General features: G+C 39.8%; 1 protein-coding gene across 1 annotated transcript in view; it reads left to right on the forward strand.

The window, feature by feature from the left end:
• Window positions 1-1,467: 1,467 nt before the first annotated feature.
• TUBB6 (tubulin beta 6 class V) overlaps window positions 1,468-19,507 on the forward strand; it is a 95,478-nt gene continuing 77,438 nt past the window's right edge. Inside the window, exons 1-2 of the mRNA XM_044067367.1 lie at window positions 1,468-1,677; window positions 2,607-2,715. Of these exons, the coding sequence (XP_043923302.1) occupies window positions 1,621-1,677; window positions 2,607-2,715 (166 nt within the window). The 5' untranslated portion in view covers window positions 1,468-1,620. The remainder of the gene's footprint in view (window positions 1,678-2,606; window positions 2,716-19,507) is intronic.

The raw sequence follows: 19,507 nt of genomic DNA on the forward strand, positions 1-19,507 counted from the left end.
TGCGTGTCATTTTTAACATTTATTAACCAGGAAAGTCTGACTTGGAACAAAAGCTAATTTTTAGCAGAGGCCCAGGGAGAAACTCTCCAGATAAGACACATGTCTTTGTAAGATGGGAGGACACTAGAGGAAACAAATACAGGGAGGGCATACAGACTACACAGAAAAGGTAAGGCACCCCAGCCAAGAATCAAACCAAACAACCTGTAGCTATCAGGCAACAATGCTACCACTGCACCAATGCACTACCAGCTTTGCAAGGACACAATACAGAAACCACAGATTTTTTGAGGAATAGAACAAGTATGAGGGAAAAATCTGCAATGCTTTTACAAATGGTGGTGGGTAGGGAATTCAGGCTCCTGCCACCTGGGCTCAAGGTACAGGGTTCAAGCCTTATTCTCTACCTGCCACCATCTGGGGCATTTTACACACACACCCACACACACAAAATTCATCCACTATCTGTCCTCCACAAAATGGCCGCCGATCCATGAATCCCCTGGCCCGCGCATCGGTCTCCCTCCACAAAGAGGCCGCCCGTCCATGGGTCTCCCGCGAGAGATGGCTAGTCCCACGAGAGTAGCAGGCTGGAGCCTCTTTCCTGCCGGCGATGCAGTCTGGTGACCTTTCAGTCTGTGCGATCATCACCGCACAGACCTCTGGGCTGGAAGGGCAGAGTTTCCTGCCTTTCCTATCCGGACTGTCTAACAGAACAGTCTGGAACTCTGGAATGAGCATGCATGCGTGCATGGAGTTCTCAGGAACCATGCACGCATGCGTGGAGTCCGTGATTTTTTTTTTTTTTTTTACATTTTATTTTTCAAAAAGTTTATTGTACAGGTGGGGGGCTGCAGTCCTGCATTCCTATAGCACGAGCCGCCCCTGGATTTGTCCTGCAAGATCTCACGTTTCTACAAAAAATGTCCCACTTTGGGGATTTGAAAAGGTGCCAACCCTATTGCTTTGGGATTGGTGTGCACTTTCTGAAGGATATGAATTATTCAGTGATCTCATTCCTCAGTGATTTGTCCTAAAAACACAAATTTTATGAGAAAGAGACAAAAAATATGAGGCAAAACATGGACGTTCTACACAAATCTGGACATTTTAGAGATATGGTAGTCAACTACTCAAGACTAAATAAACTAGTCAAATAAGCTGTGTACTATATAGGATAATGTGCTATAGAAAACTGCAGCATTTACAGAGCTGGACCAAGGCAAACGAGACACTCTTGTAACCGGGTGGGTGTTTAATAAGTAACTTTGAGTTTAACGTGCAGGTTTTTGTCAGTCCTTTGTACTTTTTCTTACCTGGGAGAAGTGTACCGTTTATGTTTGGAAGGGAGATGGCTGGGTGGGGGTGTGCACACAGTATGAGTAGTTGGAGCAGATTCGTAAAATAGTAAAAATCCGAGTTCGAAGCTGAGCTGTCGCTGTCACTCACGCGTATCACCCCGCCCAGGAGGCTGTGCCACATATTCCAAAAGTTCATGTTACAGCTCGGCATTGATCCTCCTGTAGTTGTCAGTCGGTCAAGGCAGCGGTGTGTCCACTGTCCAACTGAACAAGAAAGGAAGCTTTTAAGAAGATAAGGTCGTCGTAAAACCCCACCATCATGCGCGAAATAGTGCACATACAGGCTGGTCAGTGCGGCAACCAAATAGGAACTAAGGTAAGTCTGTCACTTCTCCTTATCTTCATTATGATACCCACCCATCACTTTGACTTTATTTTCTATTTCCCAGAGTATTTTGGACTGAAGTATGGTGGATACAGTGCAGTCTTGTTTCTGACTGAAGAAAAGTGGGTTTATCTATGACATTTTCTATGGTGAAACTTCTAACAAGGGCGCTGCTTGCGCACACTGTAAAACATTTAACTGTCTCAGTATTGTATCCATCAAGCTACTACGACTGCATTTCCTTAGAAGGTTTGAATTGTGCGTGCTTTTGGAAGGGGTAAATAACTACCAACATGAAATCAGGACTCGAGTGATCCAGTTTAAGCACTTTAGTGTATTAAGATTTTAGTTTTGTGTTAAGTACCCTCTATCATGACTTACTGACAATGATGAATATTAGTGGTGGCGTACTTACTTCCCCCAAAGAATTCATGGACAGGGAGTGGCAGTGTGAACATCAACACCCTTTCCCGGCTCCCGAACAATTTGTTGCAAAGTAAGTGCTGCCCCCTGAGACTCTCCAACCCAAAACATAGTTTGCATTTCATTCATATTTGGATATCAGTACTAAGGGTATACATTCATTCCGCGTTATTCAGTCACATGTGAGAGCTTGTTTTCAAATGCCAAGCAGTCTTTTAATTCTGATGTTATGAGACATGTTTTACAAGACATCCATTTACTGGGTGATGAAAAACACATCTAGCCTTTATAGTAGCCGCATTACAGAAGACGTTGTTGAGTTAATGTGGAGACAGAAATTGAGTGAGATGTCTGCATTTAACTTCAATAGAGTTAGAAATAATGTTATTTAGTCCTAACATTTTAGATTTAGAAATAATCTTACTTGGTCCTAACCTTTTATAAAGCATTTCCTTAAGCATATATAGTGACCCCGACTTACTATTCTTCTGTTTCAGTTTTGGGAAGTCATTAGTGATGAACATGGCATCGATCCAGCAGGAGGCTACATTGGAGACTCGGCCCTGCAGCTGGAGAGGATCAATGTCTACTATACTGAATCATCGTGTGAGTCTGTCTGAATCAGAAACTTGGTAACAGGAAGCTGATTTATTGTAAAATGGGGAGGGGAGTAAAAGTCATGTGCTCCTTATTCATCCTTACTCATCTTCTGACATACACCTCTCACCTGTCTTTTTTAACTTCAGCTTTTTTTTTTAAATCCATGTTCTATGCAAAATGCCTATTTTGTGACAAAGTGGATTCAAATCATAAAATAATGTTACACAGCAAATTATCAATGGACTTTTTAAGGAAATTCCTTTGTACAGACCATTTTACCTATCAGATTTCCAAAGAAAATGTCTGTTTTTAAGTCATGCCCTAAACTTGCAGCACCAGCCCTTTGTTTCTGTTTCTAAATCTTTGTCCTGGATTTAGGAGGCAGATAACCTTGCTAGTATATTTGTGGCTTTGCAATAAACAATATATAATAGACTTGCAGTCTAACGTAAAACAATAATTTTAAATAATATTTTAATAATCTATCTTTGGTCATTTGAAATTGCTTAGCACTGGTTTCTTAAGCTTAGTGAGGCAGTATGTATATAAAATATTTTTACGTATCTTAAACATCATAAATTGAGTGTGGCTGAAATAATATGGGATTGAACTCTGTCAAGCATAGAATAAACCATGAGAAAGCATCCACAATGCATTAATACAACACTGCAGAGATCTGTTAATAAAGCAAGAAAAAAACGAGATCTGCTGCAGCTACTTGCTACATCATGTTAGTTCTGACATAAAGTTAGTACAGTGAGTCATATTTCTGCAAGGGTTTACAGTAAAGCATCACGCTTGTTGATTATTTATTGCATTAGCTGACTGCTGTGTTAGACTTTTATTGGATTAGAACAGAAGTTGAACACAGATGTACTGCACAGTTGATGTATAGTTTGTAGTTTTTTTATTTTGAGTAGTAGTCTAGTTAAAAATAACTTGTTAGGTATAAGGCTGGAATATCCCAGCAAAATTAATTAGTTAGCTAGTACCAAGTAGAATCATGCTGCACTGGTTAGTTATCTTTTACAAGTGCAGTCTAGAGATCAGGGTGCATTCACACAGATTCTATTTTTAATATAAAATAGTGTACATAAAAAAGAGATGTTTCCCAAGTTGCTCAAGAACTAAGCATGTCGTAGGAAAAGCAACAAGCAGATATACATAACTTGTCTGGTGACAACTGGAGTAGGATGACATTTAAAGTAAGGAATTGCATTGAAGGAGGAGAATGGAATGTATTAAGTGAACAGAAACTGGCCAAGCTATCAAAAGTCTAACAGTTTCTGAACTCTTAAAAATAAAATGCAATGTTTTTCAAGTAACAGCATAATGTACTATTTTCTGTTAAACATTAAAAGTGCTTTTTTGCAGGTGGAGACCTCCCTTTCACCCCCAGATGTCAGTCTGGAGAATCCACCCTCCATACTTCCATTAGTTAACTTTGGGATCACCTCAGAGAAGAGAGAATTCTCTGAGATTTAGCACGTTCATAATTAGTGCATATTTCCCTCTTATTGCACTTGTTTTCCTTTTCCAAGAATTGCACTACAGCCTTCAAATATCCAGAGAAACCCCATGTACATCATGAAGGTTTGATGAATTTGAATTGCAGATGGTGGAGATTGTAAAGAGGATGTGTGGAGTGGCTGTAAATGACCCCGTATAAGAAGTAGTTTATTCAAGGATGCAGCATTTTCAGAAAAGAGTGAAAGTGGCAGGTTCAAAGTAAGATTCAGAATATGAAACCAAGTGGAGTTAAAAGTAATTTCTGTGAGACAGAAGTCTATTTGTGAAATCATGAGTAACTTTTGTGCAAGCTGGACAGCTCTGTATATAAAAGGACTGAAGTGGCGGATTGCACAAATTGTCAATATAAATGATCATTTCTGATATGTAACACATGCAGCAATCAGTGTCTCCTGTTGAGGATTGTCAACCAGTATTGGTTATTTAAGAATAGTGAAGGCAAAGTACTTGCTTTTATACGTGTGTGTGTGCATATATATTTCTCTCTCTCTCTCACATATATATATATATATATATATATATCTGTCTATATCTATCGATATATATATATATATATATATATATATATATATATATATATATATATATATGTGTGGGTGACTATATATACATGGATAAACATCATGCATCATGACAACGCTACAGCTACAGGGTTTCTGGTTCTATCCTGACCTTAGGTCACTGTATGGCATTTGCATGTTCTTCTCACACCTATGTATGTTTTCTATAGGCACTCCAGTTTCTTCCCACATATGTTCACTTAAATATGTACATATCTATGTTATTTTTACCCTTACCCTTGTGGTACAGGTCATAGCTAAAAAAGGTTCACAAATTTACCCACTTACCTAAATGAATCAAGGCTTAGTGCTGCTGAATCCAACAGCATGAGATAAAACTGTGGTGCTCCTTGGGATAGAGACAGTGAGTGTCACATAAGATGTTGTAGGTGACATGATGTCACCTAGAATATATAGTGTAACTTGAAGGACGATTAATTATCAAAGATGGAGAAGAACAGCTCTGGACATGTGATTGTGCATACAGTGGTTGATTTACTTTGGGGAATTCTCTTTTCTTTCAATTTAAGTTGCTCAAGTAATAGTGACTGCAAATGTTGTCCCAAAGCCATTGAGATTACTAAATACAGAGGTGCAGGAATAGAATTTAAAGTATTGCTTATGAGGTAAGGTAAAAATAGTGAATGAGTCTCTTGTATATCTGGGTGGGAAAAGAAAGAAGATGACAGTGACAGTGACCCTACATTAGTTAATGGGATAGTGTTGTTTTTAGATGGAGAGAAGCAGAAGGAAGTAGGTACCGTTGAGAAGAATTTATGATTGATTTGGTGACAGAGCGCTTTGGTCTGCTTTGAGATGGAGAATGACTTCTTATGACCTCATTTGAGGATCTTGGCTGTATACCCACACTGAAACATTGAAACATTGGTGTGGACATTGTTATTATAGTTGAAGATTGGTCCTCTAATAAACTTCTTTGTATATGGATAACAAAAATTATGTAATTATCATGGAATAACAATCATAAATCTGATCAGGGTATTAAGAAAATAAATCTGTTGCTGGCAGAAAAAATTTAAATGTGCTCAGGTATAATGTCTCAGTGCTGGTATATGTAACAGCATTGAAAAGAGTACTCAGTCAGTTTTATAAAGAAAACAAAAGAAGAAGTATTGTGACATTAAGTTCATCAGAAGATTATCCACATTTTTCTGTGCTTACTTTCTGGCATTCAGTGAATTAATTCATGCCATTGCTGAAGCAGATTATCAGCTGCATTGCTAGGATTTTTGGAATTGTATGCCAGCTGAATAATGTGCCCCCCCCCCCCCCCCATTCGAGATAGTGCATGTTTTTGGTAGCGTACCATTTAATACAAAAATAATAATTCAGCAGGAAATGATATGCTTATTCAAAATGAGTCCACGTCAACTTACTCAGATATTTTATACTGAAAAGTGTAACACTAAATATACAGTGTTGCAATGTCAAAATGCTGAAATGTTGAAATTTAAATCCCTACTCCTACATATGCAAAGAGCTGGACTTACAAAAACAATCCTAACTAATCCAGTGAAATCGGAACCTTATCCAAAGGATTACTGTTTCTTTAGTATCCCAGAAATTTTACCCACTTCTTTTGTGTTTTTGCACCTTTTATTACTTTGGCACACCTTTTGTAGCCAATCTTCTACCTAACCTGTATATCAATTCAAGCAAACTCTCCCATTAAGATGATCGGTGGAGGGAGGGGACTTCCAGTGGGATACTACATATGTCCTTACCACAGTACCTAACTGCCATAACCAGGGTTTAAAGTTTCCACTCAGGAGGTGAACCTTAACTGTACTGGAAGAAAAAAAATCTCCACCCTCATCAAAAGGTCTGTATCTAGCCAGTGGTATAGTATGGCAGTTGTAAGTTAAAACAAAAAAACTGCTTCATTAAAAATAACTAACTGAAAATATAAAAAAAGTAAATTTCAGGAACTCCAATTACCTTCTAAGAAAAACAATTAGCAAAATTACAAAGTGCAAAAAGCTTCACACACACAGATCATAGTGAATGGAATAAAACACAATTAATTCTATCTTGCAAATTCTAAAAATATATAAAGTATTGACACCACATTTCAGCAAGTTGCTAATATCTTTAGATTACACTGTATAAAAAAAATAATAATGAAAGTGAACATACCCAAAATTTCAGTCAAAACCTATTAAAAATAACTGATCAAAATGATATTAGCATTTATCTGATCTAATGAAGGAAGCCGCGGTGGTGCAGCGGTAGCGTTGTTGCCTCACAGCAAGAGGTTCTCCTGTTCGATTCTCAGCTGGAGTGCCTTCTGTGTGGAGTCTACATGTCCTCCCTGCGGTCGAGTGGCGTTTGAAAGGCATGTGTGAATGGGTGTGTCTTCGCTGAAGGTTGGGCATCGGGCTGGTAACTCGGCACCATAAAAAATCTACTGCCAATCATTAGCGGACCAGAGTTCTGCTGTGGCGACCCCTAACTGGGAAAAGACAAACATTTATATGATCTCATGAAACAAAGTGTCCTTAAGCAGGGATTTGGCTATGGCTGTCATAACCAAGCTGGTTCTGAAGTAATATTTATCTATTTATACACACACACACACACACACACACACATATGGGTGTATGAGAGTGTGTGTATATGCGTAATATATATTGTATATATGAATTCACTTTATAACCTCGAAATGCTGAAATATCGAATTTCAGTATCTTGAGACTATAAAACCGAATCCACAAAACACCGATAAACAAAAACCGCGAAACCACATAACCGAAAACACCGCACACACTACACTAAACATACAACACAACACCCACATCACAACATAAACAAAAAAACAACACACATACACCCCCCACACCCCCCCTACTTATATATACTAACTCCGAGATCGCACAAACACAGCACAAAAGCTCACTCACACACGCACATTCTCCAATCCCTCACACACACTCTAACTCCCACTCAAAACCCTTACAAAACACTCACTTACCTGACATAACACCTACATCCAAACACGGCACCGCGCACCAACAAAACACAAACCCGGACATTACATAGCGCAACTTCATAACCGCGAATTCGACATATTTTCGACATACGTCAAATTCGCGATTATGAACGTTCGCTATTTTTAACATTCGACTTTATAGCTTCGAGATACTGAAATTCGACATTTCAGTATTTCGATGTTATAAAGTGAACCCGTATTTATATATTATACATATTCATGTTATTCATCGCACTGTAAAGTTTCTTAATAGAATGTATTTAGTATAGCTGTCAACATCTTTTCATAAGTATCAGGGACAGAGTCAAAAAATTATGAGGGGCAGTAGCCCAAAATTAGGGAAGATATTTAAATGTTATATTTGTGAACTTTAAAAGTTAATAGAACAATGGTTTTGTATAAATATTCATTTTCTAAATAATAAAAATATGAAACCTTAAGCCTCCATGATTTATTAGAAACCCAAAAGATTTATGAGGGACAGGGCAAAATATGAGGCAAAATCAGACAGTGGTGAGCTGTGGTACTTAGAGGTGATGGTTGGGTGGTTCTTTATAATGTCAAGATTGATTTTTAAAGTTCAGGTTTGCTAGAGACCTAGTGCTTCTCCTGGCTGTTGAGGTATCAGAAAATGAGCTGAATGAATGTTTTTGCATTGCATTTAAGAGGCAGTTATGAGAAAGTAGCATTTATGATTAGTTCAATGATTTTTGAATAAAAAGGTTTTATTCCTGCACCTGCAAAGTTCTGAACAGAAATCAAAGTCAAGCTCATTTTTATCTCTAGGTATGTGCCAATACCATATGTTCTACCTCACAGCTAATATCTTCACCAATCTATGGTTACAGCCCATTAAATAATAATAAGAAATTGCCAGGCATTGTTAAAAAGTATCTTTTTTTAAATCATAGTGGGAAATATACTGTCTTGTCTAAGTTGCTTTAAGCAATTTAGATCTGGAAAGATTACTGAGTTGTTGTCGAGCTAGGTAAAGAACATGGCTGTTATTTCTTTTTTCAGTAAATAGTAATTTAAGCTATAGCAGAAGTCTGTTGAGTAAAAAAAGGAAAAGAACATATGTACATGATGTGAGTTACTGTTTATTTTACATAACGACATATGGAAAATACATGATAGCAGTTTCACTTTTTAAGTGCCTATAGGATTTGCTAAATGGCTGTGTTAATAAAAATTAAACGGGTAAATTGAGAAGCATACTTTAATATTCTCATGGTTCTCTTGTTCTTTTCCTGTGTGTGGTCAATTTCCACTTCACAACTAGTACCACTTTATAAAAAGAAATAAGGTATGATAGAACAAACCCTTATTTTATGATAAGCAAGTTTTTTATCAATATATTTTAGGATGGTAGCATAGATATTTATGACAGATGTTTTTTGATAGGAAGCCATCTGCTTTTTTTTTTTTTTTTTGACTGTGTGAACTTTCCCTAGTTTGGGACTGTGTAAGTGAAAAGAAATGCTTAAGTTGTTGTCAAGACAAGGGGCTGGAGACAAGGAGCAAAATGAGCTAAGACTGGAAACCATCAGAATTGAATTTATGAGGAATGAGTATATGAATGTTTATGGAATAACTGGTGAATGTCAACCTTGTGGCAGGGGGTGGGATTACCTAGAACTGTTGAGTTACTGGGAGGCTACAGGAAATGAAGTCAAAATTAAATGCATTAATGAATACAAGTGTGGCAGCAGGTGAAAGCAGTTATTGATCGTGAGAACAGCGTTGAGTGAGAAAGGGGACTGACTGTGCAGATTTGGTGGGTCCACTTTATTTAACTTGGCCACCAACTGTACACGTTTCATACTGTCAGTGCTGATTGCTAGAGTAATGTTATACTATCCATCAGCAGCAAATTGTGAAAAAAAGGTATTTTTTGCAATGGGAAGTAGCTCTCCTGCACCTCCCCCTCCCAAAATGAGGGCAATCCCCATACCCTCTGTCTATAAATATACTGTCTCTGAGTTGCACAAAAACAGAAAAGGTATACTTTACAGGTACAGTTTGTGTCTTTGAGCATTTTGCAATGGAATACAAAGATGAACATTCAGCTGCAAGCTGCTGAGTTGCAAGGAGCTGAATGCTGAGTAAATGAAAGATAACTAGATTTGATTACAGAGATGAAGATGATGCTGTACTTGTGACATGATTAGACCTAAAGTAATTGATTATTCTATTATTTATATGTATTTGTTTTGGATTACATAGTGATACAGGAGACTAGACGTGCATTTGAAGGTCATGAATATAAACCAAGGAACATATAAGGAATATATTCCAAGTGAGTTGGAAAGGTAACTGTTAAACCTGGAGATCCAAGGAAAGTGATTTCTCCTGCTTCTAGCAGTCAGATGTATCTTTTGGTGTCAAAGTCATGTAAGGACAGATAAAAAGTACAATATAAACTTTTATTAGTCAGGTGATGACATATTAGCAAAGAGGAGACAGATGGAATGATACCTACTTGTTTTGATAAGGCTTTCAGAGGATGAAGTTTTGAAAGCAGTAATTTAATACCTTTTCAGTACTGTAAAGTGATGGTGGAAATACTAAGGTCAGCTGATGGTATTTTCTGCTTGGGTACATCTGGGACTTTTTTTCTGCTGCTGCTGTCTATGATGTCTTATGAATAAGTTGGGATTCTTTTGTGTGTGAAAAACTGTCTTATGAAAAGGACCTCCACACCTACAAGCTCTTCAAACTTTGGAGAATGTAGACATCTGTGTTGTTACCGAGACTTGGTTTAAAGCCACAGAAAGTACTCAAGCAGTGCAAGGCTACAGTGCCTTCCACACTTTTAGACCAACAGCAGTACAGACAGGGACTAAAAGTGGAGGTGTCTTGATCTGTGTTAGAAATAAATACAACTCCGGGCTGGTTAAACAGGATGATGCCCTGGAGTTCATCCACATCCAAATCCCCATAGACAAGATTCCTTACCCTGTCCTGACCAGCTACAGGTCACCCTCTATGCCCCATGAAACTTACAACTCTCACCTAGATCTACTACAGGTGTTCACCATCCAACGAAATAGTCTATTCATGGGAGAGTTTAATTACTGCTGTATAAACTAGGAAATGTACACTGCCTCTAAGTCACAGGCACAATGTTTCCTGGACTTTATCAGTGCGAACACCCTGGAACAGAGAGTGTGCACTCCAACCATATGATGAAATGCATCTATATCAGAACATCGAAACTGACAACATTGAATGCTCACATGAGCGAATATTCACATATTCATCAACAGTATTGTGGGGAGCTAGCCCCCCCCCCCCCAAATATATATGCCTACTCCGAGATCGCAATACAGAGAGGAAAGGGCAAAAATCCCTGTCTTCATTGTACCACGAACAAAATTTGCGGACATGATTTTCTCGCTCATGTGAGTGTTCAACGTTATCGGTTTCAGTGTTCTGATATAGACCCGATCCAACATATTTGACCTAGTACTCACTGACATGGGAAAGCATTACACCCTCCCCTGTGTCACATCCTCATTGGTGCAGTGAGACCACAAAGCTGTCTCCCTTGAAATAAAAACAACCAGGAAAACCCAACTCTACCTATAACAATTAGGAGCTATTCTAAAGCAAACCACATCCTATTAAGTGGTAGTCTGTCATAATTCACAGCTCCCTCAAACCCTAGAAAATAGGTACGTATGCAGAATTATTCAGAGAAACACTGTACAAACATGTAAATTGCTGCATTGAGGCTGACATACCAACCAGAGGTAAGCCCAAATCTAACACGAAAATCAAACCCCACTGGTGGAATCCTTACCTTAACAGGGTGTATAACAAAAGAAAAAAAATCATGTCTAAAAATCAGAAAGAACTACTCTCATTTAGACAAGATCTCTCTAATTCAACTAAGCAAGAAACTTGAGACATTTAATAAAGTTCAACAAGGCCACGTTATGAGGACAGGATAATCTTCCAGGCTAAGGACAATCACAAGGCCTTCTTCAGCTATCAGTAACTTTAAGGTAACATTCAGCAGTGTACAGAAATGGTTGTTAATGGCATAACCTTCACTGACCATGATGACATAGTGAATCTACTGCCTGATAAATTTTGCTCTAACTTCACCCCCACTACCCCTGTGAAATAATTTCTAGCATATCTTCCCAAATGTCAACAATGAGCAAGTCCTGGTGACACTCACTAAGGCCAAAAACACTGCTTTAGTGAGACATGACAATATTCCTTGTTTCCTCCTAAACAGCCTAAAAGTGAACTAGCATGACCACTTAAGGCAGTCTTCAACTACAGCCTCAAAACGGGTGAAATGGCAGGTGAATGGAGGGCCACAATGGTCATCCCTCTTCATAAGGATGGGCTATCAATTGACTGCAGAAACTATAGGCCCATCACTCTGACAAGTCTAATATGCAAAGCCATGGAACGAATTATCATGGACGTGATCAACAAGAGCACTGGAAGCTGCAGACACTGGACCCTTCCCAATTTGGCTTTATTATGAGAAAGTCTTGCCTACTCAACCTGGCAGACTTCTTTGAGAGGGTCACTAAGGCTGTGACTGAGGGGAAAACGGTGCATACCACTTACCTTGACCTGACCAAGGCATTCAATACAATACCCCACTCAGTTATTGACATACTCTCAGAACTAGGCACAAATCCCTACATAACTGGTTGGATTGATGGCTGGCATGCAGTTAACACCCAAGAAGTCAGGATTGGTGAGATCACCTCCACCAGGAGACTAGTCACCAGCAGAGTGTCCCAGGGCTCCATGTTGAGACTGCTCCTGTTTGGCATCTACATCTCAGAAGTCAAGGCTAATGTCAGAGGCTTCTGGCTCATCAAGTTCACAGATCTCTGTAAATTGGGAGCGGTCATAGATTCTCCCCGTGACAGCTTCAGGAGGGTCTAATACAAATAAATAACTGGTGCTAAAGCCATAGATTGAAACTCATTGCAAAGAAATGCACTATAGTGCCCTTTGGGAAATTGTCCCCTCGGGCTAATTACTTCATTAATATAACACTCTTTAGAGTTGACCCGGCAGTTGGGGATCAGAGAATATAGGTAAACAGTAATCTGGACTTTGAATTACATGTAGTCAACAGAATTCATCTGTGGCTATATTCAAACAAAAGTTTAATCATTGGATGGGAGTTTGCAAATTCACCCCCCAGTCTGGCCCATATGTCTCTGATGGACAAAGGCTGACAGTAAGTAAATTAATCTCCAACTAGCATACCCCCTTCCACACACATAATCCTTAGCTACCTCCTTTCTAACATACCCCACCATATGGAAGCATCCAAAGTAGTTGAGGAGAAAACAGGGTTGGGTTGCTTAGGTAGACTTATGAAGACTCTGATGGTCATTAGCATAGTATAAACCTATAAACTTATGACTGTGGTTCTGAGAGGAGTCACTTGTACTTTGCAAGCAGCCAGTGTGGTCCCACTAAAGTCAATTGTGTGGCCGTTAACTTGTGATATCTTTCTTATGGGCTGCATAGTCTGGCTGCAGATCAGTGTCAGTTAATTTCTTTACTTAGTACTTTTGCTGACCATTAATGTCCAACTATGAGGTATCATTTTCAGGAGAATATTGAGAAGAAAAGCCTTATTATAAAGATATCACCACTGAGAAATTAGGTGCAAAACACATTTTACATAACATAGATTCATAGGTAGGTACTAGGCTATCGGCCCTGTGGCCTATAAAAGCCCAGCCAAAAAGGTACCCTGGCTTTTGCCACCCAAGAACATTATTTTCCTGTGTCACTGTTGAGCAGAGCCACAGAGGTGATCCCCGGGGAGAATTTCCTATTTCACATCCAATCATCAAGATTCTTCTTGAAGAGTGCTAATGAGGAGCTTTGTTTGATATAGATAGGTAGTTTATTCCAGAGTATGGGAAGTCTCTGGGACAGGAATCTATCCCTCCGGCATGTTCTGTTTATTGTGGTGACAAGGTTTAGGTCCCTAGAGCGTGTAGCTCGGAGGGATTGGGATTTCAGTGGAGCATGTCCAACAGCTCTGGGTTTGACATAGCTTTGTATGTTAGGCAGAGATCACCTCTGAGTAGGCGATATGCGAAGAAGTAAAGCTGGAGTTTTTTGAGACGGTCTGCGTAGGGCATCTGTTTGAGGCCAGTAATCCTCTTTGTGAGGTATTTCTGCGGCCTTTCCAGCTGTTGTAGGTGTCTTGTGAGGTACATACCAAAAGGGAAGTTGTACTCTATAATAGGTCTAATGAGTGATGAGTAGAGGGGAACAATGACCTCTTTTTTTCTGGATGAGAAACCTCTTGTGATGAGGTGTGCCACGTAGAAGGATTTCCTGACTACTGTGGCGATGTAATTATCAAAGAAGAGACTACTGTCCACCTGTGTCCCAAGGTCTCTTATCACACTTTTGGTGTTAAGTATACTATCGTCTATGTTGTAGTTCATGGGTACAGAGTTTTTACCAAAGGGGATGACAATGCACTTTTTAGCATTGAGCTTGAGGCCATGGCTTTGACACCAGGCATCTGTCTCAGTGAGGCCCTTTTGTAGGATGTCCACTGTGTTAGCCTGTACTTCAGAGAAGTAGATACCAAACAGGAGAGGACCAGGACTAATCCCTGTGGTACTCCACTTGTCACTGGTCTGAAGTCAGATTTGTAGTCTGCTATTTTCACAGTGTGGGTTCTGTCAGTGAGCCAGTTGGCAACCCATCTTGTGACATAGGGATTTATACCTAGTTTAGTGAGTTTGTCTATAATTCCAGAGTGGGGGATGGTGCTGAAAGCCTTGGCAAGATCTAGATAGGCTGTGTGAACTACCTTACCCTTGTCTACGGCTTTGGTGACTGCTTCAAAGAAGTCTATCAGGTTTAGGAGACATGATCTGCCTTTTACAAACCCGAACTGGGTGGGATCCAGAGTTTGGAGATTACCAATGTCTTTGTTTATAAGTTCCATGATGATATGTTCCATGGCCTTGCAGACCAGGCTCATCAGGCTAATGGGGCGGTAGTTCCCGGGGTCCGTGGTGGCTCCCCCCTTGTGGAGTGGGATAACCGTTGCTGTGCGCCATTCAGCAGGCACAAAGCCTGAGGTGAGGCTATGATTGAACATGGTACTTAGGTGGGGTGCCAGTTCGTTTTGTAGTTCGTGTAGAACGCAGCCTGGGATGTTGTCTGGTCCCATGGATGCTGTGTTCTTGGCTTTGGAGAGTGTGGTTTTTACCTGTGCAGCCATGATGACAGGAACTTTGCATTCTTCTGGTATAGAGATGGGCTCTTTAGGGGGTGAGAGGGGGGTAAAGTTAGCACTGAACCTATCTGTTAGGATGTTGGCAATATCAGTTGGGTCTGTATATTTAGTGCCATTGTGCTGTAACTCAGAGCAAATCTGGGTGTTGCCATTGAGATTCTTGATATAGCTATAGAATGCTTTTTGGTTGTCTTTAGAATCAGTGGCAATTTTGTTTTCATAACTAGCTTTGGAGGATTTTATCAGGGATCGCAGCTTCTTACTGAGGCTGACCAGGGAGCTCCTCCACTCGTGGGATTTTACTCTCTTTTGCAAGAGTTTCTTCCTTCTGTTGTACAGTTTGTTTATGGCAGGGGACCACCAGATTGGCTTCCTTTTTTTGGAGGATAGCGTCTTGGTTCTGTTTGGGATAGCACGATCCATGCATTCATGTAAGTGCTTATAAAGTGCAATTGTGTGGGATTCAGTAGTCAAAACTGTATTGTCCATCTGCATGGGTGTCATGAAGTTTACCACTTCCTGTCTTAAGAAGCATGAAGTTGGTTTTGGTGAAATTTTTTACCATGGTTTCCTTAATGAGGGGTGGAGGCAGGATGTGGATATCTAGGGTAATTGGCTTATGGTTGGATCGGACCAATGAGGTGTTGACTTCAGGTGTGGATCACCAGTCACTCGTATTGGTAATGACTAGATCTAGGATATTGTTGCCCCTGGTGGGGGTGTGGATAAGTTGATCCAGGGCATTGGAGTTTATGAATTCCAGAAAGCATTGAGCAAAGGAGTTGGTACATGAGTAGTTTTCCCAGTTAATGGTGGGGTAGTTGAAATCGCCCATTATTAGCGTGTTTGGTTGAACCCTAATATTTTCTAGTACATCAAGAAAAGAGGAGTGGGAATCCTGGGGCATGCTGGGGGATCTGTAGCAAGCTACAATTTGGATTGCAGTTTTGCCCAAAGTTAGTTGCACTTGGATAACCTCGGCTGCATTATGCTGACCAACTAGCCTGGAGGTGTGGATATCCTTAATGAATATGGACACACCTCTGCCATTGGTGTTCCGGTCCAGGTTACATGGCCAAAAAGTGTGGTATGAGTTAAAGCCTGGTAGTGCAGGGGTGCTCTCTGGAGCCTTGAACCAGGTCTCAGTCACTGCACAGATATCAATGTTCTCCATTTTAAGGAGTGCCTCGAGTGAGTGCATTTTGAGATTTAGATTTCTAGCATTAAACAGCATCACCCTCAGTTTTTGCTTGCCTGTTCCTGTTACGGTGGTGAATTTGTCATTTAAACCTTGTCTAAAAAGGCACTATAGGAGCGGCAAGAACCTTAGCCAGTATCCAGAAACCCAGGGGTGACAGGTGCAGGCCATCTCTGGCAAAGCATCGTGGGCTGTCGACCATGTCATCTCAGGCATACAGATACTGGATCCCTTTAGAATGGCACCAGAAGCTTAGCCAATTGTTGAAGTCAATCATTTTGTCCTTGTACTACGGCTTCATTCTGGGTGATGGCAGAATGCTACTCAGGGCTACGGTCATATCTGCCTGGGCTACAAGATCGGAGAGCTCTTTCATGTCTCTTTTTATGTAGTCCAGGGAGGTACGTCTCAGGTCATTCACACCAACATGGTGGAGTGACCTGAGTGCGTGGGTTATGTGGTGGATCCTGGCACCCGACAGGCAGCTGACAGATTATTATTGAGAGCCTCCGCAAATGTTTTTGTGTTTCTATGTGTGGATTTTGGTGGTGTAGATTTAGTGAGACTATGTGATGAGTGTGGTGTGGTGCAAGTGTTTACCTTCTCCTCTTGACTGTCAAGTTCAGTCTTGATTGGAGTGAGCTTTACCTCCAGTTTGGCTAGATAAGTGCATCTCTCACAGGTTGTAGTGTTGGGTGGTAGGAGGAGAGGGTTGTCTGTGTACATGAGGCAATTTCTACATTGCCCCAAGATGCCCAGATTCATCAGATAGACAGGATAGAACAATGGGAGCTGACCCTTGGACATGCCTGAATAAAAAACTATTTTCCTCTAGATAAGTGAGGAAAGTGAGTACAAGAGCTGTTTTTCTCTAAGCAAGTGAGGAAAGTAAGTACCAAAACTGTTTTCCTCTAGGTAATGAGGAAGGTTGAGTGCTGTAGTAATTAGTAGGTTATTTAGTGCTTACAAGTTCTGAACAAGTGCTGCTCACGAATAAGCAAATTCAAGTGCTAAAAGTAAGAATCTGTATCTGGACTAAACTAGTTACAGGAAAGGGGGAAACAAGTGCAAATGTGGGCTTTTAAATCAGAAAGTTGAGAGAGATGGAAAAACTGCCCAAATGGCCAGTAACTACAATTTCTGGGCCAGAACCACTCCTTATGTGGTAGATAGGTTACCTAGTGCTTACCACTCCCACTGATAAGCTAGAAGGCTTCCTTCCAACACAGAAAGCTGGGGGGGGGGGGGGGGGCTCAGAATAAAATATAAAGCCTCATGTGACATAAAACTAAAATACCTATACAATGCACAGCAATAAAAATACATATGTCTGTGAATAAACTGGAAGATTCCCTTATCAGACTTAGAGATAAGATCTAGTAATAAGATATGTACTGAAAAGTTATAATGTATACAGTGAGTTTGCTGTACAATCAGGGGATGTGTACAAAGTAATATAGTCCTAAAGCAAAAAAAAAAAAAAAAAAAACGAAAAATAAAATTGTGGATGTACAGTACTATGGAGCAGACTGCCAAGGTAGCCCAGTGCACATATATTGTGAAATAGCAGTACATATACTGAGAAAACTGTAATAACAATGTAAATGGGGAAGAAGATCAACAGTAATTGTTTAGCAAGTTTAATAATATAGGTCAGATGTAGGAGTAATGATGAAATATGCAGTGAGTTTGCACATCTATGCAATGAAGATAGTGGTGGAAGTGATTCATCTATAATAAATTTAGTCACAAAGTCATGCTCCAAGATGCAAATAACACAGATTATGACTAATTATTGGGTAGAAGCCAGTATGAAACAGAGATAGAGTAGAAGGATTTTTGATATATTACCACAAATGTCAAGAGCAACTTAAATGACTCAAAATTGACCAGCGCAAATAGTTTTCTGGGATACTTAATGTAAGAGTTACCTTCAGAAGATTGGAAGACATTGTGACATTGTATATGGGGCATTTGAATATTGTTTCTAGCTTTGCAGATTATGCATAAACAGATGCTGATATTCTGCAGAGGATGTAAATGAAAGATATGAGTGGTATGATTTAGATGTCATATTAGGGGAGACTTAGAGATCTAGAACTATACCCTGCCTGGGAAAAGAAGTACAAAAAGCCATAAAAAGAATGCTGTAACTGCCTTCCTCCTGTGTTGTTTAGAAGTAAGCAGAGATGGGCTTCTGAGGGTTTCATGGTAAGTGTTAGACATCGATGGGTCAATGCTCAGATTTAGGGTTGAGGGCTTGATAATGGAAATTAGAATCTGGGCTGCACTTTTGAAATATAGTTGGGCAAATGCTGATCACACAAAAATCCAAAAATGATATTCACATAAAACATCAAATAAGAGAGTTTTTTTGTGCAGGAAGGGTCAAATCCCCCTGCACCCCTTAATGCTGGGGACCATTACTCCTACATCCTTAAATATGCATATATAATCAATACTAAAGTCACTGCACATTATGAGGGACATTCACAGCTACAGAGACCACTGTCAATCTGTTTCAGTTTTGGTGAGATATCTGAAACTCAACATTTACACATTTTTCATTCTGTCATATGTGCTCTTCCCAATTCAGTATCATTACTTCATGGCAAGGTTGGTGTCAGAAAGAAATATGAGTCATAGAAAATAGTGCCATAGCTGTATTTAACGGTTTTTCAATCTTGCTGTTTCTGGGTTCACTGGAAAGAAAATTGAAGCTGGGTAAAGGGAGGATACTGTTGGAAGAGCACCAGGATGCATGCAGTTGCAGGTTTTCACTGTATCCTACCAGCGAACTTATAAGACTGGTTACCATATGCTTGTTGGGAATTGCAATAAAATCCAAGAATGTAAAGCTAGCTATGCACTGATGTAGTTGTTTAGGGTGCACATATAGGCTACGTAGTGTGGCAAGTGCTAACGATCTAGTCTGGAAAGGTAGTTTTACTGAAAATGAAGTTACAACAGAAAGATTTGTTTGGTGTCTGGTATATTTTCAGTGACACTAAAACATATCCTTCTAGGAAGGGGTGAAAGATGACACCATGCTAACAGAAAAAGAGAAAAACATAGGAATTAGTTTAAAGAGAGGAGGGCATAAAAATCAAAGTATGCTTCAGAATGTGTCAGTGGTATATAGAAGAGGACACAAGAAGGTGTTATAGATGCAAGATTTGCAGCAATACTTTGTAATACCATACGCATGCAGAGGCAACTGAATATGTAGTATCTGAAGG

The sequence above is a fragment of the Protopterus annectens genome, chromosome 3.part1 (genome assembly GCF_019279795.1).
Source record: "Protopterus annectens isolate FY-2018-M chromosome 3.part1, PAN1.0, whole genome shotgun sequence".
In the NCBI taxonomy this organism is placed as follows: domain Eukaryota; kingdom Metazoa; phylum Chordata; order Ceratodontiformes; family Protopteridae; genus Protopterus; species Protopterus annectens.